General features: G+C 51.0%; 1 protein-coding gene across 4 annotated transcripts in view; it reads right to left on the bottom strand.

The window, feature by feature from the left end:
* Positions 1 to 1906: 1906 nt before the first annotated feature.
* MAP3K3 (mitogen-activated protein kinase kinase kinase 3) overlaps positions 1907 to 19716 on the bottom strand; it is a 69303-nt gene continuing 51493 nt past the window's right edge. For 3 of the 4 annotated variants that reach the window (XM_061176540.1, XM_061176539.1, XM_061176542.1), the window contains 10 exons: positions 15117 to 15250; positions 11474 to 11547; positions 9578 to 9645; positions 9277 to 9369; positions 8440 to 8631; positions 7757 to 7905; positions 7005 to 7136; positions 6391 to 6520; positions 5848 to 6025; positions 1907 to 4660 (listed from right to left, as the gene is read on the bottom strand). In XM_061176540.1, coding sequence (XP_061032523.1) covers positions 4432 to 4660; positions 5848 to 6025; positions 6391 to 6520; positions 7005 to 7136; positions 7757 to 7905; positions 8440 to 8631; positions 9277 to 9369; positions 9578 to 9645; positions 11474 to 11547; positions 15117 to 15250 — 1379 coding nt within the window. In that variant the 3' untranslated portion in view covers positions 1907 to 4431. The remainder of the gene's footprint in view (positions 4661 to 5847; positions 6026 to 6390; positions 6521 to 7004; positions 7137 to 7756; positions 7906 to 8439; positions 8632 to 9276; positions 9370 to 9577; positions 9646 to 11473; positions 11548 to 15116; positions 15251 to 19716) is intronic. The other variant, XM_061176541.1, reaches the window with a different exon arrangement.

The raw sequence follows: 19716 nt of genomic DNA, 5'->3' as shown, positions 1-19716 counted from the left end.
TTTTCTCCAGCAAGGAGTCAGCATGCCCCCCTCAGGGTCCCAAGCTCCCTCACTGCCACCCAGGGCCCTGTGTGGCCCCCACGTCTCCCCATCTACCTCTGCCCTTAGCCTGGTCCTGAGCCATGGAGACTGCAGGAAGGTGAGCCAGGGTGCCCCCTGCTGGGTCTCTCCAAATGCCCACCAGGACCCAGTGGGGGAGGGGAGGGAAAGTGGAAGAGCCCCGCCCTCCCACCCCCCCACCCCCCAAGGCGAGGCAGGGCATGCCCATTAGGGCTTGGGACCATCTCACACCACGGAAGCAGCAGAAGCTACAGCACCTGCCAGGCTGAGAGCCACAGAGACTGGTGGGGAGCTGGCAGGGTCACGTTTCCCTCTTCTCCCATTTCTGCCGGTTTTGACTGTTGTAATCAACCCTATTTTAAACATGTTTCAACAGATCCTGACTCTGTATTATGTGGCCTGATGGGGGGTTTTGTGGCAGGAAGGACACAGAGTCACCACACAGAAGTGAAGGGAGACAGGGTCAGCCCAAAGCACTCCTGGCCTTGGTGGTGGTGGGGGGCTGGTGGTGATGGGGTGTCAGGGGAATGAATACTGGGCAGCCTGAGAAAAGGGGGTGTGCTTCCCAGCCAGGTCTTCATCCTGTCAAACCCAGAGTGTCTGATGACTGAACTCCACTTTGCCCCTCAGTCTGTGTTGCTTAAGGTCAGGCCATCAGTGGGTAATGGTGCTGTGCCTCACTGCACTTCAGTATGTTGGGGTACAAGACAGAATCCTTTTGCTGAGTCCTTGTCTGAACCCCCTTTGCCCTGGAATTCAGGAAGGCATGGTGGGAACCAGCAGATCCAGCGATTTGTATCAAAGGTCTCCTAGTCTCTGTGCCCTTTCCCCATCTGTCCTCTTCCTCCTGCTTTTTCAAGCTCCAGGGAATGGGGCAGCCGTGGTCACCATCCCAAGCAGTCTAAGGAGAAACAGCTCGTCTGCTCTTCTGAGGGGACAACAGTTTACAACAGAGCAAACAAGGCAAGCTTGGAGGACCTAAGATTCCCCCCCCCCCGCCCCCACCCCAGCAGAATACAGGCAGGATGTCTGGCTTGTCCTGCCCCAGACCCAACCATCCTGATTCCCCCTAACTGCCTGTGGACTTTGTGAATTGGTGGAACAAGAGGGCAGACTCCTGGGGGATTTGCTACCTCCACCCCATACACGTCCTTAAGTTCCTAAGTGACCTCATGCTCATAGAACAGGGCAGGGAGCTGGGCCTCAAACTCCGATGGCAGGTGGGCGGGCCACTGTGCTATGTTGCCCCTGGAAATGGCAGAGCTAACAGCAAGCAGAGTTGGCACCCCGAGCCTGGGTCCTCAGAGCGTGAGGAGGGCTGCTGAGAGCCTCACTCGGGGCAGGTCCAACGTCTGTACCAGAGGCCTCAGATGGGGACAAGGATGGTCTTTCTCTGCTCCAAGCTAAGCAACAGCAGCAGATAGCCCTGGGGGAGCTATCAGAGAGGTGGCTCCTGGAGGTGCCCGATCCCTGCCCTGCAAGGATACGACTCAGGTGAGTCCTTCCCTGGGCTGGGAAGACCAGTGGATGCCACAAAGATCCCGGAAACTGAGCCGCATTGATACTCGGGTCAGGTGAGCTGACAGTGCCACCTCAGTAAGTCAGCTGTGGTAGAGCCACCCTCGCCAGAGCTCCGAGGAATGGGGGGAAGAGAGGGAGCCACTTCTGAGCTAGCAGTGGTACCAGCCAAGTCACACCATCCCAGGACCCCTCTTAGAGTCATTTCAAGTTCTCATCTGCTAAGGGAGGCAAGCTTGTTGCCAGGTGCCGTACCCAGCTTCTCCCAGGTAAACACCTATTCCCTCCACCCCCCAGCCAAAAGCACTGCCACAGGACCCCTTGGGTATAAATGATCCCTTTTATTGTAAGTAATGCACGACACTGGCCTGGCTTTGCACTGCAAGCCCTCGGTCAAGATATAGTCAAAATAACTATGGCTGCAGGTTCTTCTGCACGATCCACAATTCAGACACACAGAGCTGGGGTGGGCAGGAGGGGCAGGAGCGTGGTGGAGTGTGGACTGTCCCCAGCCCTGGCCTCTCCGCGTCGGGCTGGCCAAGGCTGACATACCCCACGGAATGATGAGCAAGTGGTGGCAGGCCCTTCCCACAGCCAGCCTGGGGCTGCTAGGAGACGGCCCTTCAGATCCTTTGGGCCAGGCCATCCTAGGCCCCACAACTTTTCATCTGGATTATTTAATAAAAAAACAATAAATTAAAATGAAGCAACAGCTTGGTCCTGAGGATGCTGAGCCAGCATGTCCACAGTTTTTGGCACACAAAAAATCAGGGTCTTGGTTTTTTGGAGTGTAGGATTTGTTGGCTTGTTCGCAAATTCATTTTTAAAAACATTCCCTGTGCGGCAAAGACCCCGGGGGGGTGGGGCTCTGTGAGAGCCTGAACCTGGGACACAGAGTCGTCTCATCTTGTCGGCACCGGCACCACGCCGTTTCCTGGTGGGGGTCAGGGACTGGGGGCGGGGGTGTGGGCCCAAGAAGAGTGCTACAGCCATCAGGACGGGGTCGTGGAGAGGCCGAGCTGCCGCTCGGCAGCTTTGGTCGAGGCAAGGGGCCAGTCCCCACCCTGGGCAAGAGCCAAGGTGGAGGCAGGCAGGAGCACATGCTCACTGTCTTCAGAGCGCCCGCCTGGGGGTGCCTGACAGAGGCCCCTGGGGCAAAAAGGATGGAAACAGAGGGGCCCAGGCCCAACTGGCACCGTGCAACACACATTCCTGCAAAACCAGCTGCTTTCATTTTCTCTTCTCTCTCTTGAGGCGTCCATCACCTGTAACAGTCTAGAATTGATATATATAAAAACCATCAAATACGATCTGAGATATAAATTAACAAGTACAAGGCCTCACATTACATGATGTGAAAAGGCTAAAAACAGCGATAGAAACTACATTCATAAAAGTGCATCGTCAACATACAACGAAGGCTTTGGCTTGTTCTGGTGCCCGTGGGGAAGTGGGCAAGGCTGGCAATGAGCTGCCTGGCGCTAATCCCCAGCTCCTTGGAGACACCCATCCCTGGGCACTGGCTTTTTTTTTTTTTTTTTTTCCTTTAATGACAACTCCCAAGGAAACTGGGTGTTGAGAGGGAGGAGCTCTAGCAATAGGCACATTTTTGGAGGGGAGGGGCCGGAAGAAAGGACCAGCGCCCAGGCTGAGGTAAATAAGGCCAACTCTAAGCTGCTTGGAGATACTGGCTCCCTGACCCCTGCTGCCATTCCTCCCCCATAGGAGCAACAAGGGAAAGAGGCTGAGACCTCATGGGGATGAGCAAGGCTGGCCAAGGAGGAACAGAGCTTTGCAGTTTTGGACACGGTGGCATCAGAGAGAGCTCTGGCCTAGCGGGTCGTGACCCGCAGACAGCCTGATATGACTCCCCTGGCTGCCCTGAACGGCCCACTCAGGGTAGCCAGCCGGCTCAGATGCCTTCACTGTGTTGTCCATCTTCCTTTCTGCCCCAGGAGGGGAACAGGTGCCAGGCCAGGAGCACAAAGGCCATGACCTTCAGCTCTTTCCAATCTGGCCCAAGGCCCAAGCCCACAGCAGGGGTACTCAGAGCCCAGAGGGCACACGAAGTCTCCAGTTTAGAAACTGGGTACAGCATAAGAGTGACTCCAACTTGTAAAACAGAGACAATTGCATTGACAAAACTGGGTCTCCCGCTCAGTGGGGGCAGTTCCACATCTCAGGCCCCTGCTTGAGGGTGGGAGGGGGTCAGGGTCAGGGTCGTGGGGGCAGGCAGGACAGGCTCCTCCTTCCCTGAATAAGGCAGCATAACATTTGCTTCATTCATCTTTGGTAAAGGACAGGGACTGGCAAAGCTGGCCTGGGGCTCCAGGGAGAGTGCAGCCCAGGCCTCCGCTTTCCATTGGCTGCGGGATGCTGGGCTTTACCTCAGGCTTGGGTGGGCTCATCCAGCCCAGAGATGCCCTGGCGGTCTCCAGACATGGGGAGGAGAAACAAAATAACACTCTGAATGAAAGTAACACTATTCAGACCCTCGTGTCCATCCTGTGCCCCCAGACTCTCTGGGGTCTGGTGCTGACTGCGGTGTCAGGACACAGTCCCGAGGGTGGGGCCCACGGCGCCTCGCACGCTGTTGCTAGCCCCTTCCCCTCCAGGCTGAGCTTAGGACGCTGGAGCTTCAGGTCTGGCAGGCTGGGGGCTCCCAGTCCGTGAGGCTGCAGCCACCCTACCTGGCTCTGGGCCCCAGCAGCAGAAGGGCACAGACAACGCGGGCTGGACTGCAGCTCCGTGGCCCACAGCCTCGCCTGGGAGAAGCAGCAACTTCGCTGAGCCCCACAGCAGCCCCTCGCCTATGCAGCAGGGGGCGGCCAGCAACAGCGTGGCCTTGAGAGCTCAGTACACGAGCTGTGCAAAGTGGTGTGTGAGCAGCTCCTCGGCCGAAGGTCTCTGGCGGGCCTCCACAAAAATGCGCCTCAGGAAGTCCCGGCCGTGCTCAGAGATGTGGGAGGGCAGCTGAGGATTGGTGGGCTGGGTGGCAATCTTGAAAATGGCGGCCATGGCTTCATACTCTGCCCAAGGTGGTTTCTCTGTCAGCATCTCCACCACAGTGCAGCCCAGGCTCCTGGAGAGAGAACCCCAGTGTCACCCCCTCAACCTGCCCCAGGCTCCCAGCTGCCCTGCCCACTGTGGTGAAAGGAGGTGCCCTTCCCAGAACACACTGAGGCAGGATGGGCCAAGCTGAGGGTTGACACCCCTGTAGAGGGTCCCCAAGGCCAGGAGAGGCTTCAAAGCCCCGTCAGCTTCGTCCACGTGGGCTTCATCAACCTACACCCACCCAGGTGCTTCTTGACACTGGGGAAGAGAACCACTTTAGCATGTTCAGAAAGAGCTCTGAGATGACGGTGTTAGTTCCTGTTGCTGCTGTGACAAATTACCACGAACCTAGTGGCATAAATTTATTATCATTTTGGAGGTCGGAAGTCTAAAATGAGTCTCACTGGGCTAAAGTCAACGTGTCAGTGGGATGGTTCCTTCTGGAGGCTCTGAGGGGAGAATCCATTACCCTGCCTTTTCCAGCTCCTAGAGGCTGCCTGCATTCCTTGGTTCATGGCCCCTGCCTTGCGTCACTCCAACCTCTTGTTTCCTTTGTCACATCTCTTACTGCCCACTCTGATATCCTGCCTTCCTTTTATAAGGACCTTTGTGCTTATACCGAGCCCATCTGGAAAATCCAGGATCATCTCCCCATCTCAAAGTTCTTAAATTAATCTGCAAAGGCCTTACTGTCATATAAGGTAACATTTACTAATCCCTTTGGCATTAGTACGTGGACATCTTCAGGGACCATTATTCATCCCACCACAGTAACATTCTAAGAGGAAGTGATGCTCTCACAACTTTCAGGCCCTTTCAGAGGATGGACATGAAGTTAGGTAGAGCAGATGCAAGCCACCTGAGCACCAGGAGGGAGCGGAAGCCGGCTACTGTTGAGAGACAGATCCAGGCCTTCAGATTGGATCCTAGTTCTTTCAGGGATTCAGCAAACATCAGGGATGTTTTCCATGGCCTAAGTTCTCAGTGATAACGAAACAGTTGCTATTCAGAGTTAAAACACAACGCATCTGCTGTATGTACTGCTGCAGGCACCACCACCTCTGCCCACATGGAGCCTGAAGCCTGGCCTCGCTGGCCAGAGGTGAGTTCTCACTCCCTCCTGCCACACTGCAAAGCCCCCAAGCCTCATTTCTAAGTTGGAGCCACTACAGCCCAGACAGGGAGATGGGGTCCCAGCACGTCCCCAGTGCTCACCACACGTCTGCCTTCCTTCCGTAGCCCTCACCGCTGATCACCTCAGGGCTCATCCAGTAGGGTGTGCCAGTGACCGAGCGCATGCCCGTGCCTGACATGCAGATGGTCTGCAGGCGCTTGCTGGCCCCAAAGTCCCCCAGCTTCACATTCCCAGCAGAGTCTCGGAGGATGTTGGCTCCTAAGGCATGAAAGGGCATAGGCTGCAACCCTGGACCCCTGGGCACTTTCCACCATCCTCCCTCTGTCTCTCCCTCCCAGGTCAAAGGGCTGCTGGGGAGGATGGGAGGCTACCGTGAATTAGACATGAACTGCACAGAGCAAACAGGCTAGTGACGGGAAGCCTCAGCCCTACAGCACCAAATCATCACCATGGCCAACATCTGCAGAGCACTTCACAGTATTTTCCCAAATTGCTTAACTGATCTTCATGCCAATCCCCCAAGGAAGCAATTAGGGTTCCACTTTTCAGAACGTTCAAAATGACCAGGTTGAAAGTTCCCAAGTAACTAGGTCACGGGGACCACACAGCCTGCCCCTGCTCACCCTTGATGTCCCGGTGAACAATCATGTTACTGTGCAGGTAGGACATGCCCTCCAGGATCTGCCGGGTGTATTTTCGGGTCACACTCTCTGTCAGAGCTCCGTAGGCCTTCAACTGGTCTTTCACTGAGCCCTAAAGCCACAGGAGTCAGAGGGAGTCACTGCAGGAAGGCGGTGGGAAGGGGCAAGGCTACTTCCAGCCCCCAGCATTCGGCAAAGGAGTGATTCTTCCAATCCCCATTTGTGATGTGCCAGGCACTTTGCTAGGGGCTGTCAGGCAGCTTGAGAAAAGTCTGAGACAGTCCTTTCCTCAAGCAACGGATGACCCCAATCCAGAAGGGAGGTCTGTCTACTCCAGGTAAAGGCGGTACTTACTAGACAGTGCAGCTGCCCTGTAAGCCTCAGGTTAGGGCAGCTTGGGACATTTCTCATCCCACACCATCACTGCAGCCAGATGCAGGGCCTGCTGACTCCAAGTCCTGCCACTGCCTCACCTTCCCCCTGAGCCTCTGGAGTCTCAGGTAATCAGATGCATGTCAAAGGGACCCCTCCTCCACAGCCCCCAGCCCCAGGAGAGGTCCTCTCTTGTGTGTCCCACATGCATCAGGGGCACATACCCCCGGCATGTACTCCATGAAGATGGTCAGAGTCTTCTCGGCACGGTCCCGCAGGCAGCCATAGTATTGCACTATGCGCTCGTGCTGCAAGTTCTTCAGCAACTGGATCTCACACTCCAGTGCACTCACCTCCTAGGGGAGAGGCCCAGTGGTCACCTAGGCTTTCAGGGCCCTGGTTCTACCTGCCTAGGATCAGCTCAGCTTGCCCTAGTCAGTGGCCTCAGAGGAGTCTGCCTGCCTTGAGAACTTCAGCTGGAGAAAAGGGGGGACTCTCTCAACTGTTTGGCCCTTGTCCACAATGCTGGCTAAGCCTTGGGATGGTGGCACTCCCATGCTGGAAGACAGCAGACAGTGGGGTGGGAGACGGGTTTGTGGGTGCAACTAAGCAGTTTAGATAACTGCTGTATTTGTCCACTCCAACTGGAATGAAGGTCACATCCAAAGCTAAGCTCCAAAGACAGCCTCCTTCCTGGTCTGAGAGCTGGGAGAGAGAGGCATGTCTGGTGAGGGTGGGGCAGGTACTGCTCTTTGTAGCACTGGCCATCACCTCCCAGTTTGGGCTGCTTGGTACTTTGGCACCAACTCAGTTCCTCATACCCAATCTCTCCCCTGGGCCAGGGTCAACAGCAAGGGAGCTTGGGAGGAAGAATGATGGGAGAAGCAACCTGTAGCATCTCGAGCAATTTGTGCAACAAGACAGGTATTTTCTTGAGAGGGAGGAATTGGAAGTCAGACCATGGGGAAGGCAGTACCTTGCTTGTCTCTGGACTGTCTGGGTCAAACTGGACCTGCTTGGAAGCAAGTTCTCGTCCTGTGTCCACATCATAGCACAAATAGACCCTGCCAAAGGCACCCTGGCCCAGGAGCTTCCCCCGGCGCCAATTGATGGGGGCACTGGGAGCTACAGGAGAACAGAAGGAAAGAGCATTAGAGTTCGTGCACTTAGTTACCGATATCCTGCCTCATCCTACAGAGGCCCGAGCTGCCCCCTCACCCGGCATCATCACATCTCTCAGCATAGCATCTCCACGCCCATCTGGAACAGGCTCAGTGCCCTGGTCAATCAGACCTTAAGGCCCAAGGCCTGAGAAGCAGAGGATTGGCTAAAATAGTGGTTAAATGTTCATCTGAATTGATTAAATACGTTCATACTTCCAAGGCCCCCAAATATCTCATTATGTCAGGGATTAAGGAGACTGCTCTTCAGTTTAAACATGGAAAAACTAAAGGCCAGAGAGAAGTGGCTTGTCACACAACAGTGGAGTGAGGACTAAGGTCCAGGGGATCTGCTGCCCACCCTCGGGCTCTTCCACTGGGTGCGGATGGGCCAGAGCTGCCACTGCCAACAGCCCCAGTGGACCCGCTGGCCTCCCGCCCTGCAGCTGGTCTGAGCATCCCCTGGGCAGCCTCCACCTGGCCAGGGCCCACTCCTCACACTTGGTTGGCACGTTCCTCTCCTGCACAGAGAGGGCGTTCTCACTGTCCGCACTCCGCAGGCGCCCTCGGGGGTCCAGGTACTGCACCGCCAGGCCCATGTTCTCGCCATTTGTGCTCAGGGAGCGGCTGGAGGGCACCAGGGTGAACAGGTTGCCTTGATGACGCCGTATTCGGGGAAATGTTCTTCTGCCTGAAGGGTTGTAGGGGCCAGAATAGAGCAAGTCAGACCCCTGGCAACAGGCTGAATGTGCAAACCGGGCCATAAGAGCAGCTCCAGTCGGGTGAGCTCTCCAGAACCTATCTGCCCTCCCACCTGACTCGTGCCAGAATGGCTAATGTCTCAAGCATCCTGAGAATCAGGACAAAAGCAGGAATTAGCAAGCAGCCAGATGGTTTAGGGAAACCTAGCCAAAGCGAAAAGCATAGGGCTGGCCCCTATGTCCTACATCACTCGCAGGTCCAATCCACGGCTGATCTATTTTCCTTGGCATCCTAATCCTAAACCTCTAAGGAAGCTCCATTCCGTTTGCTGCGTGAGGCAGAAGAGGGCGTTGGAGAGCTGGCGCCCTGGAGCACGCTGTGCACTCAGACAAAGGACAGAGTTCCCAGAGGCAGCATCAGTCTACAAATACCAGCCTCCCTCTTTTTCTTTCTTTCTTTTTTTTTTCTTAAACCCTGACTCTACTGCCTCAAGCCTGGGCACAGTTCCTCAGGAATAAAGGAAACATGGGGCCTGGAGTGCCTGGGCCACCCGCTCCAGTGGCTTTTCCTGGAGGAGCTTTAACCACGTCCCTTCTGAGATGGCCAGCAGGGGGCAGGGTGGAGGCGCACTCACCGTCATTGTAGTCCTTGTGGTGCACGGACACGTGGTAGCGCCGGGGGTAGGTTCCACCTTTGACCCCTTTGTCATAGAGCTGAGTTTCCCGATCTGAGTAGGAGAGAGGAATCACTGGCTTCTCGACAGGCCAATGTTAGTGATCCATTTAAGCCTCTAGGTCACCCGAGACCTCAGAGCAGCAAGCCCGAGAATTAAAATACAGCCCTGGCTTCTCTTCCCAACTCAGCCATCAAAAGCAGACCGCCTGCAGCCCCACCCGGACACCCCGCAGTGCTCACCCAGGCTCTGGAGAACTCACCCGAGAATTCCTGTCTGTTGTCTGGGAAGCTCTGGGCTCGGGACATTCGTGATTTCCGGAAGGATGGGCTAGAAAAACAAAACGAATCACAAAGTAGACTTCAGGGTACCTCCAAAGCAGCTCAGCAGGGCAGAAGGCAGGATACTCAGACAGACTGCTTCTCCTAGCTCCTTCCCACACATGTCATTACATGGTAGGAAGCAGAGTTGGAGAGAAACAGCCCTTTTCTCAGCCTACTACTCTCTCTTCACTAGTCTGAGGCCCACATCTGACGGGACCCTGAATAATGAAGCCCTCCAGTGCTACCGACCTCCACCCTGGCTGCACAGTGCTTTATCTTACCCTTTCCTCCCACCTTGGTGACAGGGAAAGAGCTGCACAAAGTCCCTTGCCCAGCGCAGTAATAAAGATAGCAACAGCATCTTCCTTTCAGACTAATCACCACCGTCCCATTTTAGAGACGTGGAAAACTGAGGAATAGAAAGTTTAAAGGGCTTGTCCAAAACTATTCAACTAGTATTTGGTGGAGCTGGGTCTATATGGCTCCAGATCCCATGAAGGGAAGATGAAAGCTCTGACCTTAGGTTATGCTGGCCCTCAAGGAAGTAAAGTCCAGGTCACTGAGTCTGACTCCCAAGGAGAAGAAAACAAAGCATTGGAGGGACAGAGGAAAAATTCAAGAATCAAGTGAGTTATCTTTCCCAGCATCCACCTGAACGGTTCTTTCCCTCATGTGAGAGTGCCTTTTGAAAAGGTCATAGGTCAGAAACTCTCAAGGCAGTGATGCAGGGGCTGTCCCCTACTTCCCAACTGCTAGACCTTCTGTGGTCCTGTCCCACAGCTCCCCTCCCCCGCCAGCGTGGCCACAAAGCTTAGAAGAGAGTTCAAATCCAGAGTCAGTTCCTGTCCTGGCAGAGCCCTCAGTTTGCAGCAGCAACTCTGGCACTTTCACCTGTGCCTTCTTACTCTTTTGGTTGGAAAGCAAGCCTAAAATAAGGCTGCAGATTGGATGCCAACAAGCAACTGTGACTGTTCTATGATACCGAGAGGGGAGACCACGCTCACCAGCTCACAGGTCTGTTAGGAGAGACACGGTACAGATCTGGCCACGGTCACAAGGTGATGACCCATGTGAGCAATTAATCAGTTACACAAAGAAAAGAAAATCCCCAGAACTGTTCCTTAGCCTCTGACCATAGTCCTAAGCCCAGCCGGACGTGGTCAAAATGTGCTCTTGGGCATAATAAGGTCAAGGAGAGAGACTGGCTACATCAATGCCAAAGCCACCTCCAAACAACCCCGCTGACGGGCAAACCAGCTCCACAGAACCATGTGGTGTGTAAAGGATGACGCTTGTTCCCTCCCAAAGTGTAAGAACGAGATTACACACCAAGCATGCAGTGTGGTAAGCTAGGCAGTCTGAATATCTTGTTTTCTGGTTTTTATATCCCAGTTTCTTATTCCACCAGAAAGACTTGGAGAAAAAAAAAGAAAGTAAACCCAAAGGTGATAATTCAGTTTTGTCCCCCAAGCATTGAAGGTCGTCCAGATCTCAGCAATGAGGCTAAGGGTACAAGGGCAGCATGTGTTATGTGGGAAGTCAAAACACGTAAAGTGCTTGGAACAACAGAGCAAGCATAATACATGTGAGCTGCTATTATAACCTATTACATTCATCTAATTATACAAACATAACATTCTCCCTGTTTGGAAAATTAAGGAGAGGGCTAGGAATGCGAGCGAGAGGTTTCTTTCCCAGAAGCGTGACGTTTTAACCATGGGCCTGCAGACCAGTGTGTAGTTCAGGGACACACAAACTAGCTGACTCTATTTCCTCAGCTCATCAGTTCCAAAAATGCCTATGCACTAACCCCCGAACCAGCCACAGTCTCATACCTGTCTGCGGACCTGTCCAAGGATTGGCAGCTTCCTGACAAGGAATTTTCAGCACTGCTCAGGGGATCCAGCATCTGCAAGGCAAGTCATACAATAAAACCCCAGCCCCAATCCCAGCCACGGCCAGCAAATGGTCCTTTTTCTTTTCCAAAATATGAAAGTGCCCTTTCTCCGCCAGGGCAGTGGGAAGAATGGTTAGGAAGGTACCATTCTCCCCCGCAGTCTGAAAGGCAAGTTTCCAGGAGCGAGAAAAATGCCTGGCTGGCATCCCAAGGAGCTCTGCCAGGAGAGCAGAGCAGAGACGCTGCTGCTCTTGTTGGCATTTTCTTGGCTTGTGAGCGCTGGAGCCTGGTGCTGGAGATGGTCCTACCCCGCAGAGGCTTCCATTGCATTTGGGTGGGACCGTAACGCTTCTGTTTACACTCCACAATTTATAATTTACAATTTATAATTGTATTGCCCTCATTTCACAGACAAGCCACTGCAGGTCTAGAAAGGTTAGGAGAATTGTCTGAAGTCATGAAACTAGTTAGTACACAGCTGACACAGAACAAAAATTTCCCAGTTCCTGGTTCTCATGCAGAGCCAGTAAGTATCTATGTAAGTTAAAATGTTTCTCTGGCCCTTGGTCAAATGCAGTAACAAAAAGCCTTCAGATTAGCTTTTTCTCCAACTAATCTCCCCTTTATTTTGCCTATGGGGGGTATTCACTATCAGAGAATTTATTATCTGAGATCCAAAGTTAAACATTACATAGGGAAGCAGAGTATCAGAACTATGAAAATTCATTAACAACTTTCATAAAATAGGTTATCTCTTCCCATTTAATGCTGGAGTCCATCTCACCTATATTGTCACTCATATATTGTCATATATGATTTTTTTTTAACTGCCAATCAGGGCAAATTAATTGCAAAGTAAAATCCCCAAAATCTTGCTAAGGATATAGGATTTCCCCAAGAGGATAAAACCAACACGGGAAAGAATTGCTCCCAAACCATAAAGTGCATATTTGGCAAAGTTAGATCAGATAACAGAAGAAGAGAGAATGAGCAAGTATAACAACATGACAGGTGTGATGGAGGAGGAAGAATACCAAAGGTTCAAGAGAGGCCTTTGGAAAATACACTGAACCCCGTGAAGGCTTCTGTAAAAAAAAAAAGGAGCCTCTTTAGGACAGTGCTGCAGAAGTCAAAGAGGAAGTGAAGGAAGTTATGTTGTGCTAATAAAATTTTTGTTAGAAAAATTAAGCCAAAAAAAATTAGCCTGAATCATGCTTTGTTCATTCTAAAAATTAGCAAATAGATGCAACTATTACTCAAATCTGATTAAAGAAAAAACAAAATAAAGTTATCTTAGTTTCATTTTTCAAGAAAGTCCCAGTTGGATATTCTTTCACTATATACTATGCTGTTTTGGTCTCTGTCAAGTGGATTTATCTTGAGTGGTCCATTAGCAGCAGCAATTCTCTTCAGCTAAAGAGGCGGGCACTGGGGAAGGACCTATGCATTCTCCTGCTGCCACCTTCCTTGGCCTCTTTCTAAAAGTCTATCCTCACTACAAGTCTAATACTCCCATGCCTTCCAGGGCCAGGCAGGTAAAGAAGTAAAAGGACCAGGATATAGGACCATGGAGAGGGATAGAGAGCAAAGGCAGTCAAACTCATTAGTAAAGTCACCCCTAGTACAGCTGATGTCCGGAAGCACTCTGGTTAGAGAAAATGGAAAGGATGGTCAGTAAGATATCCAAGAAGGGACTCTGCAGCTAAAAGCACTCTAGGTCACTTTTCTAAACCTAAATTTATCTGGAAGGCAGGACTGTAGAAGAGAGAAGACGCAGTGTAAAAATGCTTCTCATAGCCTATATAGTTTGAACAATGCTATACAGAGATCAGCTACTGAGAGGAAAGAAAAGTTGTAAGAATCAGTTTTAGGAAAAAGAAGTTATAAGAATCAGGTTTTTTTGGTAAAATCCCCCATGTGATGGTGCTGGCCTTCTACTGGATGCTTTTACCCTTAAGAAATTTCCCCTTTCAAGATCAAATCCCAAAAGTTTGTAAGACAGATCTTTTTCTTGCAATCAAAGCTCATTGAAAAAACTTCAGAATGAAGCCAGAGATCTCATTCTTGCTGAATTCACTAAGCCAAAGTGCCATTTTCATCAAGTGGGCCACAAGTTAAAAAAGCTAGCCATTAAAATGGGTAAGCCATTGTGGTAGACGCACCCTAGGATGTCCCCACTCCACCCCATCCCAATAAGTCAAAGCCTTGCATAGCCCCCGACCCTTGAGTATACGTAGAACTTGTAATTTGCTTCTAGTCAATAGACTATGGCAAAGAGGATGCGATATTCATTCCCATAATTGTGTTACATTATATGAGACTTCATCTTTTTTTTTTTTTAATTTATTTATTTTATTTATTTATTTTTGGCTGCATTGGATTTTCGTTGCTGCGTGCGGGCTTTCTCTAGTTGCAGTGAGCGGGGGCTACCCTTTTGTTGCAGTGTGTGGGCTTCTCACTGCGGTGGCTTCTCTTGTTGTGGAGCATGGGCTCTAGGCGTGTGGGCTTCAGTAGTTGTGGCACACGGGCTCAGTAGTTGTGGCTCCCGGGCTTTAGAGCGCAGGCTCAGTAGCTGTGGCTCACGGGCTTAGCTGCTCCGCGGCATGTGGGATCTTCCCGGACCAGGGCTCAAACCCGAGTCCCCTGCATTGGCAGGCGGATTCTTAACCACTGCGCCACCAGGGAAGCCCGAGACTTCATCTTTGCAGACTAGAGCAAGAGATTCTTCTGCTGGCCTTGAAGAAGCTACCATATTTTGAGAGGGCCACATGGCAAGGAACTGCAAGTGGCTTCTAGGAGCTCAGAGTGGCCCCTGGCCGACAGCCAGCAAGAAAACAGGGACCACAGTGCTACAACCACAAGAAACTGAATTCTGCCAACAACGATGTGAACCTGGAAGGGAACCCCAAGCTTCAGAAAGAAATGCAGCCTGGCTGACACTTGAGTGCAGCCTTGTGTGACCCTGAGTGGAGAACCCAGCTAAGTCATGCCTGGATTCTGGACCCAAGGAAACTGTAAAATAATAAATGTCTGCTGTTTTAAGCTGCTAAGTTTGTTGTTGTTTTATTTAGCAATAGATAATACAGCTGTCTACTATCATAAAAGTCCACCCAAAGGAGCCAGTCCTACTTTGGACTGGTATACTCGTTACCTTTCATTAAGAAATAGCAAAACTAAAATCTGGTTGAAATGAAAAACAAAATCTGTCTGTTTAGGACTGGTCACATGTTAAAACTCTGCTGAAATGACAGGTCGTTGTAAGGAAGTACACAAACAGCGGAGTGGTGTTCTGCAGGGAGACCAGTGAGAGGAACACGGAAGAGGAAAAATCTGTCAAATGCACATCCAGCACCAAGGAGGCTAGGTAGCTTAGATTCTGTCTTTGGTAGGAACTGATATTTGGCCCCTAGAAAGGAAAAATTCATATTTGGGCAGGCCTGGTTTACAAAAAAGCTACTGGATAGGACTCAAGTCCCTCACCTCCACACCATGCCCACTGAGAACTCCCCCTGCTAAGCTTGGTCCGACACGTCCCAAGACACACCCCAGGCCCCAAACCCCCATCCCCAGACTATACTCACGCACTGCTCGCTGGTCTCTGGGATGAACTCCCCCTCGCTGTTGATGCTGGTGTAGGACCCCTGTCGGGCAATCCGCTGCTGCCGCTCAGGCACGTAGCCAGGGGGAGGCGAGCTTCGGCCAGGGTTCTGGGAGCCTAGAGCACAGAAACACGACCTTTGACTGCAGAGCCAGGACCTGCAGCCTGAGAGGAGCAGACCTGGGGCCAGCTCAGACCAAGCATCTGCTTGGCGGTGGAGAGCTGGTTTGGCTCTTTGAACATCCTGGAGGAGAGGGAGGGCCTAACAAAGTGCTGAGGTTCAAGGAAACTTCCTGAGCCAGGCAGCTCCTCCCCCTAATCCAAGGACCCCAAGAAGGAAGAAAAATACTTAAGAGAAAAGTTAAAGAATGGTGGGTAGGGTTGCTCTTTGAAAGATAGGCTTTAAGATGTTTTAAACTATTATTTCCAATGTCCTTCAAGAAACTGACTCCTTCATTCTTCTACACGAAGTCAGTCGTTCAGAATACAAGGATCACGCGGTTTGTAGGGATGCTATTTTAATGAATTCGCCACCGAGAGCACTTGGTGCTCCAATCTCTTGTTGGAGGCATCAACCCATACTCTCTCCAAGAACCACTGACACGATCTCGGGTGGGAAGGCTAACCTGAGGCTCTTGGTAGTCTGGCTTCCCCACTTGACTCGAGGGCAGAGGCCAGAAACCAAACTGCTCTAAAAACAGGCACAGAATTATGCTGGATTTCCACTTGCAACACCTCACTCACAGGGTAGAGGCTACCAATTCTGAGATAAGGAGGTACCTGAACCATGCCTTTCAAATGATCTCAAACAGCCCATGGAGGAAAGAGTCTGTTTGTCCACGTTTTCTAAACCCTGGCAGAAACTGATGCTGCTCAGAGTATAAATTTAGGGATGTTATGCCATGAACTAACAGAGCAATGAAATCAGCCAAGGCAATTTTTCTTTTCTTTCTCCGCCCCCCCCACAACCCCCTGGCCACCTGCACAGCATGTGGGGTCTTAGTTCCCCGACCAGGGATCGAACCCTCGCCCCTGCAGTGGAAGCACAGTCTTAACCACTAGACCGCCAGGGAAGTCCTTCTTTTCTCTTTTATACTCTGTTACCTTGTCTTTAATTCTCACAACACTCCTACAGCGGAGGTGCATTATTATCATCCACAGCGTGCAGAAGGGGAAGCCAAGGCCCAAAGTCATGTAGTGTCTTAAGGGTGGTGCTGCATCTAGAAAACAGGCCTTGTGACTCCCAGTATATTTCAGCCAAGGCAATTTTGAGACCACAGTTTATTTCCAAAAGGGGGAGCCACGCTGCTCATACATTCCCCATAAGCAATCCAAACAGAGGAGGGGGGGATCCCACCCATGGGGAAATGTGACAGCCTTTCTGCAAGGAGCAGGAGGGAGGCAAATATGGGGGTTTCTTGACAGCACAAGGGAAACACAGTGCCATGTCTCATGCAGCTCCAATTCAGAGTTGTTCTGTCAGTGATCACTTGTGAGTTGGATGCAAGATGCCATCTGGCCAACAGAGGGCTCGAAGGCAATGACAAGATGGAGGTAAGGGGAAATCGAACAAGAAAGCTACTCCATTTTTCAGAGGGCCAGATGTCAAAGATCCATGCAGCTGGCCATTTCCCTTGCCACTGTAGCACAAAATGCCAGTGTAACCATGAAAAAAAAGATAGTTTTCTTAAGCCCTAGCATGCCCCAAAGCACAGAGCACTTTTTTAACACATGGCTTACAAACATTAGCCCAGTGCCTACTTCCCACTTCCGGCTTTGGAAAACATTCTAGTAGCCCACAGGTTCTATGGAAATCCAATCCCTATGCTGGCAACATTTGTCAGCAGCAGAAGCGACCTAAAAAGGTGAGCAAGGTATAGTAAGAAAAGCCTAGGCTTGAAAATTAGATAAACAGAGGTTCAAATCAGGCTTTCACTTATTAGCTGAAAGATTTAAACTCTCACCTAAATTTCCTCATTTGAAAAATGGGAACAACTATCTACCTCATAACCGTTTTTGGAAATTATAAATGAAATGTGGTAGCACAGGTACACATATACGTGGTAGGAACTCAGTAGAATTCCATTCGTTCCCTTCACTCTGTGTAGCAGATATAATGGGTTAGATAGACTCAAGAGCCATTCTACCCTTCTAGTGTGCCTTCCAGCACTTCAGAAGTTAATCAGCTAAAAGCTATTCTAAGACCTCCTTTAGGTTCAGCCAGTCAGATACACTTGTGTGAGATCTGGACGGCTTCCTGCTGTTCCTGGGCACAGTCCTGGAAGCCTTGGTTTTTCTGCTGCAGCACTAGCAGAGGCCCCACACCTGATCTCTAGTTTTCCTGATGTCAAGACACAGGTGCAGGTATCCCTGTGTAAGTGGTGTGTGGACAGAGCAGAGGCACCCTGTGCTTCTGGATCCGGTGGCTTCCTCATAACAGAAGGAAGAGGAGCTCTGCAGCGTGTCTTTAGACTTAGAGTCTGTTTCTCACTCTTCATGATTTTACAGCCAGAATGTGCACCAAATGCCTCTTCCTGAAACTAGTCAGAGTGGATTCTGTTCTGTGCAACTAAACCCTGACCAATACACTCTGGAGAGAAAAGGTATTACATATTTGACCTACAACAAACAAAAAAATGTCTCTTGTGAGGAAGTGATGAGAGAGGAAAAAAACTCTTACGTATTGATGAAATCCCACACACTGGTCCAAACTACCCCCAGGTAGGCTGAACTACCCTCGATCTGTTACACGGAGCATCTAGGGTGAGACCTCCCCGGCATAAAAGATCCCTGGCCCCTCAACACCCATTCTCTCCTTCACCGGCTGCCACTGAACTCTCCCCTGGTTTTGCAGGTGGGACGGGACTAGCTCACATGAGGCCAGCACTACAGACCCAGGAGGGGCTGGGGGAAAACAGCAAAGGTTTTCTGAGCTTTTATTTCCAGCCAGAGACTTTCACTTTTTCCAATACACATTGCTGCCTGCCGAGAGCCAGCCTTGTTATCTGATGGGCAATGGGCCAGGGGCTATTGTGCACAGGCCCACAGCTTGGGGCAGGAAAGGGAAGTCTCCCCAAACCAATGGCTATCAGAGGAAGCGAATGGAAAAACCAGGAGTTGGCAGAACTGCTCCAGAGCATTTTCAGTTTTGTTTTTATCTTCATTTCAGAAATTAGGGGCTAATGAGACACACAACAGCATCTGAGAACGAGTGAGACAGGGACCTGAATAGGACAGGATACTGAACTGTAAGACTACTGATCCTCACATATTTACCAGCAGGGACAACAGTGAGCCAGACAGCACGAACACAGTGCTATGCAAGACACAGCTCATCCTAGGTCTCAGAAGGCAGGCAGCTTCTCTGGGCCACCCTTCCCTGGCATTCCAGCCTGATCTTGCTCTAGTCTCATCAGGCCACTTATACCAAGGGGCCCCCTCTCAGCACCAGCTGAAGTAAAAGAACAGAGTAGTAATCCTGTGCTCAGAAGGCTCTCTTCTGAACAAGGATTTCAGCTGCCAGCTGTCTGCATTCCTCTAGGGCTTGCTGGCTCTCTGCTTGCCTCCTTGATCTGGGGCAGCAAAACCCTTACCCTAGGATACGGTTGATTCTTCTGCTGTCTTCTGACTCAAAGCTGAAAGCTAGGTTCTCAGACTCTAGCCCTTCTCATAGGAGACTCCTGTCAGGAAGCTGATGCAGTCAGGAAGTTGCCTCCACAGGGAGTTAGTTCTAGGGCTTTGGGTCAGTGTTAATGTGCAGGTCATTGCAAGTACAAAGAGAGAGCTTTTTTCGGCCATCAACTATTTTCTCTAAACCTTGTTCTCTCTTAGGGAGCTGATGAGGGGAAGAATCAAATCTTTTTTTCTTCTTCAATATCCTCGCACTGGACCAGGTTGTGCAGAACAGAGCTTCTCAATATTTTCATCTCGTAAGACCTTGAGAACATCCTGTGTTTCAACTTTCAAAACTCCCATTTTATTTTGAAGTTGTGACCACCACTAAACAGTTTCTGGTCTCATCTAGTATCACAGAAGAATTTTTAGCAAGAAGGAGAAAAAAACCTGTGCAGTGAAGGAAGCTGACCTTTTTGTTTCCATGTATGTGGTCACTACCTCTGCAGTCCTGGTTTCCACTCCTGCACATCTGTACCAGGACTGGAGGTTTGCACTGTGCATAGCTCTCTAACTTGTTACTGCCCGGGTGCCACTGTAAGTCATCTCATCCTTTCAACATTCCTTTTTTCCTCTGCCTGAGTTTTTCCTCCTCTGCTCTCAGAGGAAGAGGGCTGCCCTCCTCCTTACCAAGGCACTATAAGCCCTCTGCCTGGACTCCCCAGTTCACCCCCAGCAGGAGTCAGCTCCGCTATGGTCCCCTCTTCACCACCTTCCATCTCCTTTTCAGCTGTCTTTGTGCCTCCCTTCATAAACATGCTCAGATCTCTAGCCTAAAAAATATCCTGACCTTATTTCTGCCCACCTCTTTTTTTCTTTTATGGCCAAACCCCTTGAAAGAACTGATTGCCTCTACTCATCAGCTACCCATTCCTTAGTGGGGCAATCTGGCTTGCCCCACTGTGGGACGC

This window comes from Eubalaena glacialis, chromosome 19 (assembly GCF_028564815.1).
Source record: "Eubalaena glacialis isolate mEubGla1 chromosome 19, mEubGla1.1.hap2.+ XY, whole genome shotgun sequence".
Lineage (NCBI taxonomy): Eukaryota > Metazoa > Chordata > Mammalia > Artiodactyla > Balaenidae > Eubalaena > Eubalaena glacialis.
Note: the sequence above shows the minus strand (reverse complement) of the source record. Positions and strands in the feature narration are given on the sequence as shown.